This window comes from Acomys minous (assembly GCF_964271855.1).
Source record: "Acomys minous genome assembly, chromosome: 12".
NCBI lineage: Eukaryota > Metazoa > Chordata > Mammalia > Rodentia > Muridae > Acomys > Acomys minous.
Genome location: NC_140493.1, coordinates 80,863,243 through 80,880,827, shown reverse-complemented (window position 1 = coordinate 80,880,827; position 17,585 = coordinate 80,863,243). Strand labels below are relative to the sequence as shown.

At 53.8% G+C, this 17,585-nt stretch overlaps 1 protein-coding gene across 1 annotated transcript in view; it reads right to left on the bottom strand.

The window, feature by feature from the left end:
- The window catches only part of CUEDC1 (CUE domain containing 1), a 95,370-nt gene that overhangs the window by 5,594 nt on the left and 72,191 nt on the right, over positions 1-17,585 (bottom strand). The window contains exons 2-8 of the mRNA XM_084749547.1: positions 15,560-16,194; positions 10,714-10,841; positions 5,509-5,638; positions 4,679-4,874; positions 3,347-3,430; positions 1,661-1,732; positions 767-860 (exon numbers count right to left, since the gene is read on the bottom strand). Coding sequence (XP_084605673.1) covers positions 767-860; positions 1,661-1,732; positions 3,347-3,430; positions 4,679-4,874; positions 5,509-5,638; positions 10,714-10,841; positions 15,560-15,913 — 1,058 coding nt within the window. The 5' untranslated portion in view covers positions 15,914-16,194. The remainder of the gene's footprint in view (positions 1-766; positions 861-1,660; positions 1,733-3,346; positions 3,431-4,678; positions 4,875-5,508; positions 5,639-10,713; positions 10,842-15,559; positions 16,195-17,585) is intronic.

Genomic DNA, 17,585 nt, shown 5'->3' with positions numbered 1-17,585 from the left:
CCCTTGCAGGCCCCTCTCCTGGGACCAACTGAGCAGATAGCCAGGCCTCACCCCCTTACTCTGCGGACATCTCTAAGGACAGGGACAGCTTTCAATATCCTGGGCCCTGTTGGAGAAGTGTGGATGAGAACGTGAATATGAAGACAGGGAAACATCTTTTCAATCAAAGAGCTAAAAGGTAGCCAGGTGGTGGTGGTGGTGGTGGCGCACGCCTGTAATCCCAGTGCTCGGGAAGGCAGAGGCAGGCCGATCTCTGTGAGTTCGAGGCCAGCCTTGTCTACAAAGCAAGACCAGCATAGCCATGGCTACACACACACAGAGAGAGAGACCATGTTTCAAAAAAACTAAAATAAGAAAACCAAAACAAAACCAAAACGGAAGCAAACAAACAAAACAAAGTGCCAAAGGTGAAAAAGCAGGCCTCTGGAGAGACAAGGCCTCAGAGGGCCTATGAACCAGTTCAACTAGCAAAACTAGGGAGACATTTGCTGATTTCAATAAGAGGACCGTGGTTTTTTTTTCCCCCCAAAATGCAGCTGACCCAGGACCAACAATAAAGAAGGCCTAAGAAGGACAGTGCCCGAGGGAAGGAGCACAGGAGCTGTCCGCAGGGTGTCCTCGTTCACAAAGCAAGGAGGGGAGGCCACAGAGCCAGATCCCAGGCCTGAGGAAGGTCCGGTTTCAAGGGGTCCAGCCGGGATCTCCATCACCCACTGTTCCTAGCGCTCACGACCCCAGCCCAGCCCAGCGCCAAGCAGAAGGATACGAGGGAAGCTTCGGTAAATGTTTCCTCTTTGACTTCCTCATTTTGGTCTTCTCAGAGAAGGCTCGGGCGAGTTCAAACAGCTTCCTGCGAGTGGCTGGGGCAGAGAGACCTGGTGAGCCCTTCATGCTCCAAACAGCCAGAGCATCAGGTGGCCCTCCCTCCAGGTTTGGGAGCAGCCAGGGCAGCACCAGGCCCCCTTGGGTGGGGACTGGGAGGGGGAAAGTGACAGGAACTGCAGTCACCGGGGCCACCTAGGGAGCAAGTGTGCCATCCCAGGTCGGCCTCCAGGGGCAGCACAGGCCGCCACTAGTCAAGGACACAGCCTGCTTCCAGTCCAAGATCCGGGTTCCCCGGAGGCAACGGCCACGGATCTTGGCTTTCTTTCCTGCTGCCGGCTGCCACGGCCTTCCTGCCCCTCCCCAGCCACCTCCACAGTTGGTCCTAGGATTTCCATGACTCATCGGAAATTTTCCCAGAAATAAAACCTTGAAAGGATCCCAGCCTCGTTCCCACTGGTTATGGGTCTGCGAGACTGGAAAGGGGAGGATGACAAAAAGGGGACAGTGAGAAGAGATTCCCTACCCCAAAATGTCTCCCATCCCCACAGAGAGCAGGCTCAGGCAGTGACTCAGGTCTCACCCAAGGCCTCACACCACAGAGGATGTGAACACGGACGTGCATTATTTTTCTGCAGACAGCTGGCTAAAGAGGATTTAAACTTAATTTGTCTCAAGCTGCAGAATAAAGTAAGGCAGGAAGGCGGAGGGAGCTAGCCTGTGATTAAAACGTCACCTGAGTTCAGCAAGAGTCAATAGCATTAAAAACCCTCAGGTTGGGGAGGGGGCCTCCAGAAAACTGGGAATGGGACAAGAAGGGGACAGGAGCAGGACTCACATTTTCCCATGTGTTTCAACTTGTCCCTGAATAAGGCATCTTCTGACACAGCAGGGTTGGTATCACCGGTTCCTGGAAGGAGGAGACACCTGCTGAGGGACCAGGCCCATTGGGTCTCTGAGGTCCCACTGAGAGAGAGCAAGTAGCTACTAAGGCCCAGGAAAAGGAGGCCAGAGGGGGCAACCCTCCATGGCTGCTTCCACTTGGAGGCTTCTTCACAAACCATAGGAGTTTGAGGCAAGTCGCAAGAGCACTTCCTTCTTGCAAGGTGCCATTTTCCTTTTCTGAGCAAACAGGGGTGTTCTTAGGATCTGCTGCCCATGTGGGAAGTTGGCTGGCATTGGGTCCCAGCTTCGCCAACAGTCTCAAAGTCATGATGCTAGTTTGAAATGAGCTGGGGGGAGGGGGGTGGGGAGGATCATGAGAAGTCCCCCGGGGGCTGCAAAGCAGGCTTCCCTGGCACCCAGAGCAGAATGTTAACCATTTGCCAGCACATCATGACCCTCTGTGCACCCTAACTCCGGTGAATCGAAGCAGAAAGGACACAGAGAAAAGAACGGCTGGGCAGACCCCGCCCTCCTCCCAGATGTTGGGCAGGAATGAGAACAGGCCTCAGGCAAGAGTCGGAACCCAGTGAGGCACCTGGAGGCAGCCACCTTGCCTGCTAAGGTCTCTTTGAGTCCCCTGGGCCCAGCTCAGCAGCCCTAGTGTCCCTCATTAATTTGGGATCAAGGACAAGGAGCTCTGTGAACACTCCCGGGTGAACATCTGGTGGGACCTAAGCTCCTGGCCTCTTGCTTATGAATCAGCTCTACGGGATTTTCTCTCTCTGAGCTGGGATTAGCAGGGCGCCTTCCCCTTCTGTTCCTGCCTTCCCAGCTCAGCTGTTGGGTAGACGCTCTGCTCCTGGGGGGGGGAGGGCGGGATCCAGGGGCCAAGTATGAAAACAGGGCCTCTGTGCACATTCCCAACCTCAGCTCTGCTGCCAGCCTGTGCACCCTAGCAGTACTGTCACCCACACTCTGGCCTTCCAGCCCTAATGCTGCTGATACTGGAAGGACATCACCTGGCAGTTTGAATGAGTGGGGGGGGGTATTCGAGGGACTGTAAACAGGGCTTCTCTGGCCCCCCCTGAGGCACTTCTTCCTAAACCACCTTGCACCCGAAGCTCAGCGCATCTCTTACTCATGTATGGCCATGCACCTTTTCAGGGCAGATAGTCCTCAGTTACTTAAGTGAGTGAATGAGCCCTTCATTAGTCTCACCCTTTTCATCTCCATGCGCTGAATACAGTCAACGTGTGTGTGTGTGTGTGTGTGTGTGTGTGTGTCTTGCCTTCGCTGGTTTGCTAATTAAGCATTAAGCCTCATTAGGCCAAGCCTCACAAGACTCGGAAGCCTTCCTACTCTCCGTTGCTATTAACAGACATGACATGGTTCAGTGTGTCCTCTGGTAGCCCAAGATCCAGAAATAATTGAGAGGTCACCTAAGGCTCCCAGGCCAGCAAGAACCTAAAGCCACTCACTGAAGGTGCTATCTCACCCCACAGGCTTGCTAAGGGGCCTCAGGTCCCACCCTTGGTCGGTTCCCTCAGCCTACCCCCTAAACTCTCAATGTTGAAGGTAGAGTTGGTGTGCGGGGGCCCACTGAGCCCATCGGGTTCTCTCTCAGGACAGCAGAGCTTACCTGGGACAGAGGACGGGAAGCCAGAGTCATTTCCGGTAGCCACGTTGCTGGATTTGGATTTCTGGGATTCATACTTCAGTCGATCTGGGAAAGGAGACATTGTTTCTATCAGAGACATGTGCCAAGGGGTTACACAGGAGGCTGCTGGAGGCTGAAGGCCCTGCACACACACAAACTATTGCAGGCACAGAGTCTCCCAGCTCTCAAAGAGCTTGTAATAATAAGAGAGACTTAAACCACATTTGGAAACCTTGGAATGTCAGAATGACCAGCTTCCTGAAAGCCCAAACCTAACTCATTGTATTATTTTAGGGTCTTGATATGGAGCCCAGGCCCTCTTGGAACTCAGGGTTCTCCTGCCTGAACCTTCTTAATGCTGGGGTTGCATGTGTCAGCTGCATACACAGCCAAGCCTTTTTTGGGGGGATGGGGGGATGGGGAGGTCCACAGGGTTTCTTTATGTAGCCCTGGCTATCCTGAAACTTCCTCTGTAGACTCGGCTTGAACTCACAGAGATCTGCTTGCCTCAGCCCAAAGGTGTGCACCTCCATCCAGCCCTTTTTATTAGTTTGTTTTGTTTTGTTTGATACAGGGTCTCTCTGTATAGCCCTGGCTGTCCTGAAACTTGCTCTGTAGAGCACGCATGAAGCCAGTCACCTTGTTCCTAGGGCTCAAGACATCAGGACCGCTTGTGGCTGGAGGCTGGTGGGAAAGGCAACGGTTCCTTCCCCTTCATCCAAGCCAAGGCTAATGCTGAACTCAAACAGATATGCAGGGCAGGAGAGAAGGGCACACCCTTCTTCCTCTGGGTTCCCAGGGGACCCCACCCCCACCCCAACTGGCTGTATCCTGGAGCTCCTACGTGATTCAGGGAGGGCCAAGCTTATGCAGGTTAGAAAACGCTTGGCAATCGAGCCAATGGACAAGACATTCTCCACAGTTGAGTGGAGAGCGGGGACTGACTCGGACGTGAACTCTGGTGCCCCATATTTGACCACTTCCCCATGGTGGGGAGGCCTGGTGGCACTCAGAGAAAGAATAAGCAGGCTACCAAGATGAGACTTGATAGCCTGTGACCATAGAGTGGGGGAGGAGGTCTCCCTCGGTCACAGACACAGGGGAGGGGGATAGGGTGAAAGTGAGAGGGAGGGAGGAATGGGAGGATACAAGGATGGGATAACAATAGGGATGTAATCTGAATAAATTCATTAAATAAAAAACAACAGGAGAAAGAAAGCAAGCAAGCGTCTGGCACTCTGGCATAATGCCTCCTGAGGCTCGAGGCTGCTGCCCAACCCATTCTTCTCTTTCATGGCGCGACTTGGTGCCCACCTCTCTCCAGGGCAAGGAGAAAGTCACGGTTGCGCTGCAGCTCCTTCATGAACTCCTCATTCTGCAGGAAGAGGGCAATTCTCTCGTCCTCCAGGTATTGCTTCCAGCGTCTGTCCTGGTCGCAGGCAGCAACAGGCCCCGGCACTGGTGGTGGGCCTCCCTCTCCACTCATAGGCTTGGAGCCCCCGGGGTGACCCTAAGGAAGAACGAGCATACAGATCACCTTCTTAACTCCACGGACACCTGTATGCACATGTGCCCTTCCCCAGAATCCTCCAGCCCCATCCTGTAGTGCCCTCCTCCCAATGGGACCCAGTCATCGGCCAAAATTCACTAGAGCGACTCAGAACTGTCTCTGCAGCAGAAACAGGAAGGGCATCAAAAGAAGTTTTCCTCTCAACCTCTGGCCACCTCATTCCTGCTTCTGGAATCTAAACCACCCTGAAAATCAATGTACGAACAGCTCAACCACCTGTCCACGGCCTTCTAGTCTTCTCCCTACGCCAGCTGCATGCCCACCAGCAGGGGCACCTTGGAGCACACCAACATCTGAAAGAAGCTTCCAGGGAGAAGAAGGGGCAGCCCCAGAAACCACCATTAGCTTCCGAATTTCCCTCCCTCCAGCCTGAGGTGACTGAAGGCAGCCAAGAGAGCCTCCTCAGGCTGCCATCTTCCCTGGGCCCAGCAGAAACCATCAGGCAAGACAGGACAGAAGGATATGGGTTCATCTTTCTACCAAGAAGCAAAACAGGTTGGCATAGAGTAGGACGTAGGCCAGAAGAGACGCCGGACAGGCAGGTAGGCGTGGAGGTTTGAGGTCAGCGGGTTACCTGAATGCTGTCCATCTGCTGGGGCAGGATTCGGAGAAAGTCATCTGGTAGGTTGCCCAGCAGGGGTGGGTTCCAGTTCCTGTAGCGCCGCCTCTGGCTTGCAGGTTGTCCAGAGCCTAAGACATCAGTCCTGGGGGATGGGAGGTGAAGAGAGCAGGGAGCAGTCAGGCCTGGCCACAGTCGGTTGGCTCACCACAGGCCTTCAGGCAGATGGAGGTCTCACTCAGTGTCCTGCACCTACACTGCCTTCAGGACAAAGGTACAGGCATGTATTCTGCTCGATGGGCAAAATGGCGCACCAGAGAGGAAAGCAGTGGGCTCTCTCTCTCCCTCTCTCTCTCATTCTCTCTCTCTCTCTCTCTCTCTCTCTCTCTCTCTCTCTCTCTCTCTCTCTCTCTCTCTCTCTCTCTCTCTCCCTCCCTCATCACTGGAGCTCTCCTCAGTCAGCTCTGCTTTTTTTTTTTTTTAACTCCTCAGCCTTGGCCTTGGTCTTTCTTATGTTGGTTTCCTGTCACTCAGTATCTCTGGTGCAAATGTCAATGTTGTGGATTTAGAAACCGACTTGATGAACGTCCTCTACAGACAGGGAGGGTCCAACACTTCTGTGCTTGTGTCCCCAGCTGGCACAGTGTGAAACTGTTAAGAAGTAGATACCCCACCTCCACCAGCAGCAGACAAGTAGCCTGGTGACAGTCCATCCTTCCCTTGTTTGTTGAGGAAGGGAGCTCCCAAGATTCCTGGACAATAAAGCAGGTCCATGGTCCCATTCTGGCTCAGCTACAGCCAGCAAAGTGTGGGGGAGCATTGGGGGAGACCCCGTTCTGGCCCCTGGTGCTTTGTTATCAAATCTAGACCCTGTTGACTTCCTGCCAAGGCACTGAGAGTTCCCGCCCCCTACCAACATGAGCTGCAGCTTAAACTACTGAAGGCCAGAATTAGGTTCTTGTTTCCAAGGGTTCTATGGGGCCTCTCTTCCCAGGCATGGTGTGTCTGTGCCAGGAGGCCAGGCTAGGGGAGGAAGAAGGGGCTGGCTGCCCTGACCTCAGCCTCCATCCCCAAGTCCAGGCCTGAAGGAAGCCTGGAGCTGGGCCAGGAGCTCCTCGGCAGCCCGCTGCGTGGCAACCGCAGGACACGTGTCCTGCTGAATCAGGGAAATGACACACGGAGAAAGCAGGCGGCTGGGGGGTGGTGGGGGCCATGCTGGGCTCAGCCTGGCTTTGATTTGGCCTGCAGCTCCAGGAATCCCTCCACCCCCTCACAGGAGGGGAACTTTTCCGTCCGTCTGCTGCTAACTTGTGGAAATAACTTCCTTTCCTTTTCTATTTTAGGCTGGTGGCCCAGTGGGTATGAGGGGAGGGCGGCGGCGGCGGGGGCAGCAGCAGACGGAGAAGCAGCTGCTAAGTGCTAGGGGCAGCCTGGAGACATACAGGGATTTCCAGTGAGGCACCTGCCAGGGAACCCGGGACACCATTCCTAGGCCACATTTCCCCCACAATGCTCTGGCACTTATGCCCCTGTCCCAAGTTCTGTTTGCCTCCCAGGGCCCATCTGTCAGTCCCACAGACACCACATCCAGCCATAACGGAAGAAGGCTTGTCCAGGCTTCATTTGGGATGAGGTCACACCTGGAAGCTACCCAGGATGGCTGCACTAGAGGAGTCCGATCTCTGACCAAGACCCTTCTAGGCACTGTGTTTCTGGGATGTCCACAGGGGTGAGGACTGACATGGGGGAGAATTCTTTTCCTTTCAGAGTCTCCCTGGCTGCTAAGCAGAGGTCCTGAAGAGAGGACCAGCTTAGCCTCCTCCAAGCCCTGCGATGAAGTCACCCTCAGCTGCAGGGGGGCCACCCAGCACAGGCAGCCCAGCAACTCCACTGTGGTCGGAAAGGAATTTTAGAAATGAGCTGTGAGGCAAAAACTTTCAAGGCTGCAATTTCAACACAAAACCAGCCGGCAGCCTGTGGAGGGGTCTCCTCCCCCCCCCCCCCCAGGCTTCTGCAACTCAGGCAGACAGAGGGAAAAGCTCAGTGGGGGACAGGGAAGGAGACAGAGGCCTAGAGGATCTTTAGGTATTGAGCTCCTGGAGCCCCCAAACTAGAACTTCAAGCTGGGTGTGTCGGGGGGGGGGGGGAACCCCATGCTTACCCATGGGACATTGGATCTGGTTATGAAGAATTTCCGAGATGGGCCTTTCCAGAAGGGGTTTTAGTGGAGTCTGGACACGCAGTCTACATGGGCCAGATCCCATCCCAGGTCACATAGCTGGGTCATTCAGGCAGAACCTGAGCAAAGGATCCTAGCATTCCAGGCTTGTTTCTCTGGGCTAGCCCTGCCTCTCTGGACCCAGCAAGGTAATATCTGAGCTCTGAAACTCTGCCCTATCACCAGGCTCATCCCAGGGACATGGGTGATAGAAAAGGATGGACCAGTACCCTCTCTCAAGTCTAACCTTCAGCAACCAAAGATTTTTTTTTTTTAAAGAATACCAGTGCCCTGCTGTGGTATAGCCCCATGGAGTGTCCTGTTGCTGCAGGGTAAGGTGTATGCTCCACAGAGTCCCCACGACCTAGAGGGGAGAGCCCCCTGTGCCCCTCTCCACTCTTTCTGATGCACTATACTTTCAGGCGTTCCTTGAGATAGTCCCCTGTCCCTGCTTCCAGGTCTTTGCACGTGCCACTTCCTCTGCCTGGAACACATTCCTGCCCTCAGTTTCACTAGACTAATGCTAAGATGTGTGGACTTCAGGCCATGGCTTGGGCAGCAGCTTTATGGACCCCCATGTTTGGGGCTCCCCTAAATTCTGAGCTACAGGGGAGGGACCCAGAGGAAAGGCAACTAGCACACACACACACACATACACACACACACACACACACACACATACACACACACACACACACACACACACACACTACACACACACTACACACACACACACACACTACACACACACACACACACTACACACACACTACACACACACACACATACACACACTACACACACACTACACACACACACACACACACACTGTGATTGAAAACATTTAAGTACTTTGGAATAAATGGTGTGGTTTGGGTCTGCAATGTCCCCCCAAAGGCTTGTCTATTTGAACACCTGGTCCCCAGCTGGTGGCACCTGTTTTGGGAAGTTATGGCCTCTTTCTAGGTGGGATCTGGATGGCAGACAAAGGTCACCAGGGGCAGGCCTGGAAGGTTCCACCTGCCTCTTGCTCTGACCCAGCTCTCTTTGCTTCCTGATGCATTGTGATCTGTAGAGACAGAACTGCTCTACAATACCTTCACCCCCACAATGGACAAAAATCCCTCTCAAACCATTAGGGCCGAATGGATCTTTCCTCCTCTCTCAAGCCCTTGCCTCTGGGTGTTTTGTCACAGCAACACAAATGAAATAGAGAATACTAAAGCAACAAGAACAATACAAAAATCAAGCAAGGCAGTGGTGGTACACACCTTTAGTCCCAGCGCTCAGGAGGCAGAGGCTAGCAGATCTCTGTGAGTTCAAGGCCAGCCTGGTCTATAGAGCGAGTTCTAGGACAGACAAGGTTACAGAGAAAATTTGTCTCGAAACTCCCTCCCCCCACCCCCGCAAAAAAAACACCACCAGAAATTAAAACAAAAAAATTTTACCCCTGATCTCAGTAAGCTGCCACAGGTGTGACCTCTGGGGCAGTCTCACTCAAGCCTCTAACTCCCATTTCTCCATCCTGCATCTCCTATACCACCTGTGACAGGTCCCAGTTCCCTCCTGTCCCTGACTCGATGGAGGACCTCCACCCCACCCAGCTAACTTTCCAGACTCTCAGCTCCCTAAGTGACAGTCTGATTTCTCAGCACGAAGATGAAGACATAGCAATAAAGACAGATAGCCTTAAAGTCAGATGACCTGCCTTGGGGACAGCAGTGACCCTCTCTGAGGCTCAGCATCTTCGGCTATGAAATGGGCAACTGCAGTGTTTGTCACCTAAGTCATCCAATAAAGAGCTGCCGCCGCAGGCTCTGGCACCTCAAGGGTATTTGGCAAATAGCAGTTCTTACTAGCTTTCCAGGTTCCCCCACTATCACAGTTCTGGGGCTCCTAAGATGCCCAGCATTGGGGGATCACAACAGCAGGTCCCCCAGTGTGTCAGTCTAAGGAACAGCATCTCCAGGACAAAGTGACCACAGCTAGGCTCCAGCAGCCACCAAACACAGGGCCCAGAAAAGCAAACACAACACCACATACAATGGACACGGCTGGCAGCTAGCTTCATTTTAAGCTTCCACGTGGCAAGAGTCTCACAGCTGAGACAAATCTCTGGGGACCTTGCCGTCCACTGTTCTGCCTCCGGTCATCACACTAGAAGCCAAGCATCAAACCGGAAACAGACACAGCTTCACATTGCTTAAAAGTCCTCTCAATGTCACTAGCTCAGGAGTGACAAACAGTTATCCCATCGGTGGGTGACAGATGGCTACCTGGGGGTGCTGTGTTGGGAGGGATTCTGAGGTTCTTCTTGCCTCAGCAGGAGACAGTGCAAAGATTAATTACTGATGTCCGAGGGCTGGGGCAGGGAAGGGCCAGCACAGGATTTCATGAGCTCATCTTCCTACCCTGCCTCTCCCTTGATTACACGTTCCAAAAACCCAGAGGCTGTACCATATTTAATTAACTGCATCCCAGACACACATGCTGCGGTGGCCAACGTTTTACACGGGTTCCAAACTCAGGCCCTTGTGCTTGGTCTGCAGGCACTTTACAGACAGCTGTCTCCCCAGCCCTCTTACTTTACTTTTAGGATAGTTTTTCTCTGAACCTGCAACGTATTTGACTAAATCAGCTAGCTAGCCACTGGCTGCCAGGCATCTGCCTGTCTCTGCCACTCCAACTCTGGTGTCACAGATGTGGGCTGCCACGCTCAGCTGTTATATGTGGAGGGCTAGGAATTCAAGGCCAACCCCTTATGCTTGTGTTATAAACACTCTGCCTACTGAGAATCATCTCCCCAGCCTGACAGTGTTGAAGTTTTAAAAGTTCTCCTTTGGGGAAGGATCTAGCTAAAGTGTCCCTTGCCACTGGAGAGAAGTTTGCAGTTGGTAGGCTAATCTCTGGTGGGGGCGGCCGATTTCCCACTGTGCTTTATACAACCCCAACTGCTATCTCCATCTCCCCCCATTGTGCTCTGAGACAAAACGGACTCTCACCGGGGAGGCGGCGTTGGGGGAGCCATCAGGTAAGGTCTGTCGAACACGTGCATGTGGTAAGCCGGTGGTGAGTACACAGGCGGGGGCTCTTCCTCAGAGCTATCGGGCTCCAGAGTCCTTTCCAAGATCTAGGTTGGAGATAACAAAGAGAGACACGGTAGCAGTTATTGATTGGGATATTAATAATCCATCCTTGAGCCTCAATGGTGTTTGGATGAAGCCAAGAACGGGCAAGTTACCTGTATGAAGGAGTTTTGTGGGAGCTGCTCCTTTGGGATGCCAGCCTTATATATTGACACTAACATGTGGCTACCGTGGCCCCTCCATTACACTCGGCAAACAGGACAACATACTGCCCCAAAGGATTGCTCATGGCAGCAGCATTTGTCTAAGCAATGCTCAAAGGCAACAAAACAAACCCAGGGTTGCAGAGAGAGAGACAGACAGTGGGTGGGTGAGGATGGGCGGAGGAGCTGGGGACTCTGGGGCCCACGGACGAGGTTTATTGATCTTGGTATCTTGATAGATAGATAGAGGCTTATCTATCACGTGGTATGTATATGCTATGAAACCTCACCGGACTGCACACCTGAGACCCGTGTCCTCTGTCCACCCATACTCTTCTCGGGTGATGACATCACTCATACCCTCCTCCAGGGCACTTCCATATCTATTGTCTTCACCCCAAACAGTCTGGCAAGTTAAGTCCTATGTTACGGATGAGGAAACGAAGGCCTAGGTGTGTTTTGCCTGTTTTGTGGTGCCTGCAAATGAACCCAGAGCCTCACGCACACGAGGCAAAGTGCTCTACCATGGAGCTACAGCCTAGCTCTTTTTGCCTTTTATTATTCTGAAATAGGATCTCACTAAGTTGCTCTGGCTGGCCTTTAACCTGCTTTATTACTTCTCTTGGGAAGATGTGAACAAGAGAGGACACCCAATGACAGCTCAAGGAAGTGGTCTCACCCAAGTCTAGGAGTTACTAGGAGGGAGGGACACTGCTCCCCGCCCCCCCCACCACCCCCCTACACCCCTGCCAACAGTCATATCACCAAAAGTCCCAGGCCAGCATAGGTAACAACTTCCTGAAAGCACCATAGAGTCCCTGATTCAGCTAACCTCCTGTATGCTGCAGCATCTCTTGAATCCACCTGCAGCTGCAGCAGAAATGGGGATAGCAGGGAGGTGGCCGTAGGAGGGAGGGAGTGACTAAAACCACGGGTGCCGGTTCTCTAATGACCCTCCCCACCTTTTGTGAGGGAACAGGCCCAAGCTTGCAGAAAGGCTGACACGGAAAGTCAGAGCCGCTCTGACTAAGATGCTAACGGCCAGGTCACACTCAGAGGACAGCAGGACTTAACACTCCTGCCCCACCTGCTGAGTAACTCAGATTCCCAGGCCCTGTGAGGCTGAGGCTGGTAAGGAACATGGCAAAGCCCCTCACTGGTTTTCCGATTGAAATCTTCAGCATGGATGGGGGGTGGGGGTGGGGTGGGGTGGGGGTGGGGGTAGGGTGGCCCCCCCCCACTTCACAGTCACACCCTTCCCTCAGGCGGGCTGCACAACCGGGTGAGATGCTCAGGGTGGACAGCCCAGTTGCCTGTTGTTCCTTTAGATCTTTCTCTTCACCCAGGAGGTAGGAAGCAGGGCAGTGAAGGATCCAGGGTAGGGCGAAGGCTGAGTTCCTGTCATCTGGTGGATATGAATCTGCTCCTCCCACCCCACCCCAAGAGGCACCTGGGCTGGTCCCTGTCACACACCTTGACCCATCCCACCCCCACAGATCCCATCCTACTTTTTCAGAGACCAAAGAACCTGGGAAGGGCTCTGAGGCGCTGACTGACTGACCTAGCCCCTGAGTCGACAGCTCACTTGAACCCTGGCTTTGTAGAAGATACCCCTTAAAGCTGTGTCTCTGCTCCTGCCAGTCCAGGTCCCAGTGATCCATCTGAGTCCTAGTCCAGCCTCGCCCAGAACGCTCTGGCAGTGAGCATCCTGCACACACACCGCAGTGCTCTGCACGCCAGCCTGACCCAAGGGACCTCCCGCTCTGGAATGTGTGCTCTTTCCTGTGAGGCGGAAAGTATTTAAACAGATGCTTCTGCAGCACGGAGAAGAATGAGGCCGCCTGGCTGGCCAGGCTCACCCCACATTCCACCAGGAAAGGAGAAGGAGAGGGACACAGGGGACGGGAATGGAGCAAGGAAGGGGCTCCTAGTCCATAGTGACACCCCATGCCTAGCACAGGAGGTGCTCAGCAAGATCCTAGGGTGCCCAGAGAGCTGGGGGGCTGCCTCCCCTAGCTCATATGCCTCCATTTCTGACAGCCCTTGGCTCTGAGAAACAGAGTCCAGGCCTGGGCTGGTGATAGGGAGAGTAGAATTCTGTGGGTTCCCTCTGTTCTGTGGCTCGCCCCAAGATCCAAGGAGCGCAGCGAGGCAGGAAGACCCTGTATATGTACACGGCAATGCAGCTTCCTGAAGCAACAAATAACCTCCAGAGAGAAATGCTCGACAGTGGGGAGGAGGCAGGTAAGCTCCAGGAAGGAAGATCCGTAGTCCCAGAGAGGGGAAGCCCAGCATCTTTCAGCCCACCCCTCATCTCTCCAATCACAAGGAGCTTTTCTGGCTCTAAAGGTGCTGGAGGTCCTGTGGCTTCCTGGTCTAACTTCGCTGTGGGTGATGGATGCCTGCCAGGTGTTCCGGAGGCTGGGAGGGAGGCTGACTCTGGGCCATCTATCTGACAGGAGCCATTTCTCTGTGACAAGGATACCCCCTCGGGCCAGCCCACCATCCATCAGTCTCTAGAGAGAGGGGGCTTTTTCCAGTCAGCGGTTATTGTCGGTCTTACTGCTGCTCGTAAATTTTCTGCAGCACTTTGCAGCTCAGGAGCTAGCTGCCTGCTGATGGGCCCAGGCAGGGCTCCAAAGGTGGGGGCTGGGAGAGCGCCAAGGAGAGCTGAAAAGGGGCTCAGTCCGCACAGCACGAGGCTTGGGAGCAGAAGTGCAGCACAGGATGGGCTGCCTGGGCCTGAGGAAGCCTCGCAGAGGTCTGTGATGCCACACGGGTACTGTGAGCAAAGCAAGAAACACCCAGCCTGCCAGACTGTCAGGGCCAAGAGGCCCATAGAGGGCCAAAGCATGCAGAGAACTTCCCGGCTTACCCTGAAAGAACATGCCCACATGTGCATGCATGCGCATGTACTCACACCTCCTTTCAATTCGAAGGGGCTGGATTTTCCAGTGTCCTCTGCAGTGCCTAATCCAGGCAGGTCAAAGGGGGTATATGGCAGAAGAAGAGGTGACACAAAGCTGTGCAAAGGCAGCATCAGCAGGGCTGGGGTGATGGCTCAGTCAGTAAAGTGCTTGCCGCACAAGCATGAGGTCTTGGGTTCAAAACCCGGCACTGGTGTAAAAAGCTGGACTGGCCCACACTAGTAATGCCAGGACAGAGGATGTGCAGGCAACAGTTATCTCTGAAGCCCCCTAGCTAGCCAGCCTCACCTAATTAGCAAAGGTTGTGCCCCCCAAAAACAAGGGAGCTGACTCCCGAGGAACAACACCCCAAATTGATCTCTGGTTTACACACACACACACACACACACACACACACACACACACACACACAAACATTAGTAATGTCTACTCATTGTACACATTCCTCTTGTACCTGCTATGTGCCTGGAAAAACATACCACAGTGGCGCAAGTCATCTTTGCCCACACAGCTTCTCCTCCATGGAGAACGAATCCTAGAAGCACTCACTATGGGAGGGAAGGGAGTTAGGAGGAGCAAAGGAGGCCAGGCCGTGCAGTCAAATCTGGTCCAGAGTTTTCATGTAAACAAGGATGGCTGACTGACTGTTCTCATCACGTTTGAGAAACAGAAAAGATGTAAGCACGGGCTGGACTCTGGAGAGAGTGAAATTAGGCCAGGCCTGGTGGCGCATGCTTGTCCTCCCGGCTACTTGAGGGGCTGAGGCACGAGGAGGATGAGTTCGAGGTCCAGCCTGAGCTACAGAGCAATCTCAAGGCTCACTTGGGCTGCATAGGAAGCTCCTATACAAAAAGAGGGTTGGGGGTGTGTGGCTCCGTGACAGGGCATGTATGAGGCCCTGGGTTAACCTCAGGATTGGAAAGAAAAGGGCGGAGCTCGTTACTGTCTTCTGAACCATGTCTCACCCATGGCTCCAGCCGCCCTGACTGCATGCCTCGCCCCTTTGCCCTGAGGACTGTGTGTCTGTCTTTCTAGGCTGGAGGTTGGTTGGGCACAGAACCCTTAACTGGGACTGGAGAAAACCAACCATCTCCAAGTGGTAGCTTTGATTCATTGTGGCTGGCGGTTGCCCTGGGAACGGCCCCCTGCTTATGTGCATCTTAGGGCTCGAGTTGACTCTGAAATACTCCTCCCACGTCTCCTTCACTGTGCAACCATCCCCGGCAACCTGTCTGTTGGGGTGCTCCCCCATTTACCAGTCTCCCCCCACCCCACCTCTGGAATCCAGACAGGTGGTCCTGGGGCCAGGCTTGGAACTGAGGGGTCAGAATGTCGGAGTGGGGCCTATGTACCTACATTTTAGACAAGCTCCCCAACTCTGATGACTTTAGTCCTAGCACTGAGTAGGTGCTTGCTTGCTGGGTGTTTGTTGAATGACTGCACGATTGCTACCTATAATATAGGTCCCTACCTGCCGCACATTTCCTAAAAGGAGATGCTTGTTGGTTGGAAGCAACCAACGCCCTCCCCCTCCAGGGCGGGGCTGGGGGCGGGGTAGGAGCAACCCATAGCCTCTGAGAAGCTGGACCGCTATTGGAGGTGAATTGCCCCAGCCCCGCCCCCCACCTCTACCTCTGGTGGGATGCTGTCCTCTGAGTCTGAGCTGTCCTCGTAGGCGCTGCCACCACCGGCCTCCAGGTTCATCTGCAACAGCTGGTCGATGGTGGCATCCACTGCGCCGCTGTTGGCACGCAGCACACACTCAATGATGTCGTAGTCCATGTTAGGGAACATAGTTTTGAAGTCGTCCATGGCCTGGTTGAACTCGAGGCGGCGCACCTGGCGGGCCGGGCGGCTGTTGTTGAGCTCCTGTGGGGCCGCATTGCCATCCCCAGCGCCCGTCCCGGCCCCGCGAGTCCCAGTGGCCCCGCCACCGCCACCGCCGCCGCCGCTGCCACTGCTGCTCCTGCGGAACAGGCTGGTCATCTTGCGGAGCTGCTGCGGGAGAATGTTTCCGACAAGCCGAGGAGCCGCTGGCCCAGGGTCCCTCCGTCGTCCACTTGCTTGCTCCGCAGGCTCGGAAGACTCACTCCTGTGCTCCCTCCGTCCACGGAGATGCTTGGCGGTAATGCACTGTCCGAGCTAGGGAACAGGGGCCGGGGATGGTGGCGGCATGCGGACCTCGGCCAGGCTGTAGCTGGACTGCAGATCATCCACATCCTCAAGTCATCCTGCCACAGGGGGCTGCAACGGACTGATGGTGTCACCTGAAAGGAGGGACAGTGTCAGACGCAGAAGGAAACAAGGGTGACCCCCTACCCAGCCTGGGAGCCCCGTTACTCTCTGTTTTCCCCTCAGCTGTCATAGTTTGGTGCTGGGAATAGAACCCAGGGCTTTGTGCATGCTAAGCATGTTAGTATGTAAATAAGCAAGCCTAAGGAAAATAGATGCTTGTTCTTTCCTGCACATTTCTTTGTTTTGTTTTCATTTTTTGTTGTTGTTTTGAGATAGGGCCTCACCTAGCCCATATTGGCTTCAAATTGTAACAGAGTCTGGTCTTGAACTCTTTTGTTTGTTTTGTTTTGTTTTTTAAGATTTATTTATTTTATTTATTGCATATGAGTGCTTTATCTGCAGAAGAGGGTATCAGATTACATTATAGGTGGTTGTGAGCCACCATGTGGTTGCTGGGAATTGAACTCAGGACCTCTGGAAGAGCAGGTGGCGCTCTTAACCACTGAGCCATCTCTCCAGCCCTTGTTTTGTTTTTTCAAGACAAGGTTTCTCTGTGTAGCCTTGACTGTCCCTGAACTCCCTCTGTAGACCAGGCCGGCTTTGAACTCATAGAAGTCCACCTGCCTCTGCCTCCTGAGTGCTGGGATTAAAGTGAGTCACCACTGCCTGGCTGTTCTTGAATTCTTCAATCCTCCTGCCTCAGCCTTCCAAGGGCTGGGATTACAGGTGCATGCCATCACATTCAGCTTCCCAAAACTCTCCCGAAGAATCCTGTGCGCCTAAGTCTTGTTCATATTCCACCCCAAACCCAGTTCCCTGCCACAGACAACCTAGCTGGTCCCCAAGGCTAGCACAAGGCTGTGCACCGACAGCACTGAAACTCAAGCATGGTTAGGGACTGCAATCTACAACAGAACACTGCCCAGCCCCCTCCGGAGCCGGTAACCTAGGTGACATGGCTGTTAGTGTAGACAGAGGAGAGAGTGGAATGTCTGAGAGCACTCAGTTCGGGGCTGGGGGTGCAGCTCACCGGGTGGGGTGTTTGCCTCACTCACATGCTTTAAGCCTTCAGTTCAGTCCCCACCACAGAATAAAACCTGCCCTGGTGAGGCACGCACGTAATCTCAGTACTTGGGAGGCAGACACCAGAGGATTGGGTGTTCAAGGGCATCCCTGAAGGTTTTGGCCAGCCTGGACTAGAGAACTTGTCTTAAAAAAAAAAAAAAAAAGAAAGAAAGAAAGAAAAGAAAAGGAAAGGAAAGGAAAGGAAAGAAAAGGAAAGAAAAGGAAAAAACAAAAAAAACAGGAGCCAGTGAGATGGCTTAGTGGGTAAAGGTGCTTGCCACAGAGCCTGACGCCCTGTGTTCAATCCCTGGGACCCACACGGTAGAAGGAGACAACTGACTCCTACAAATTGCCCTCT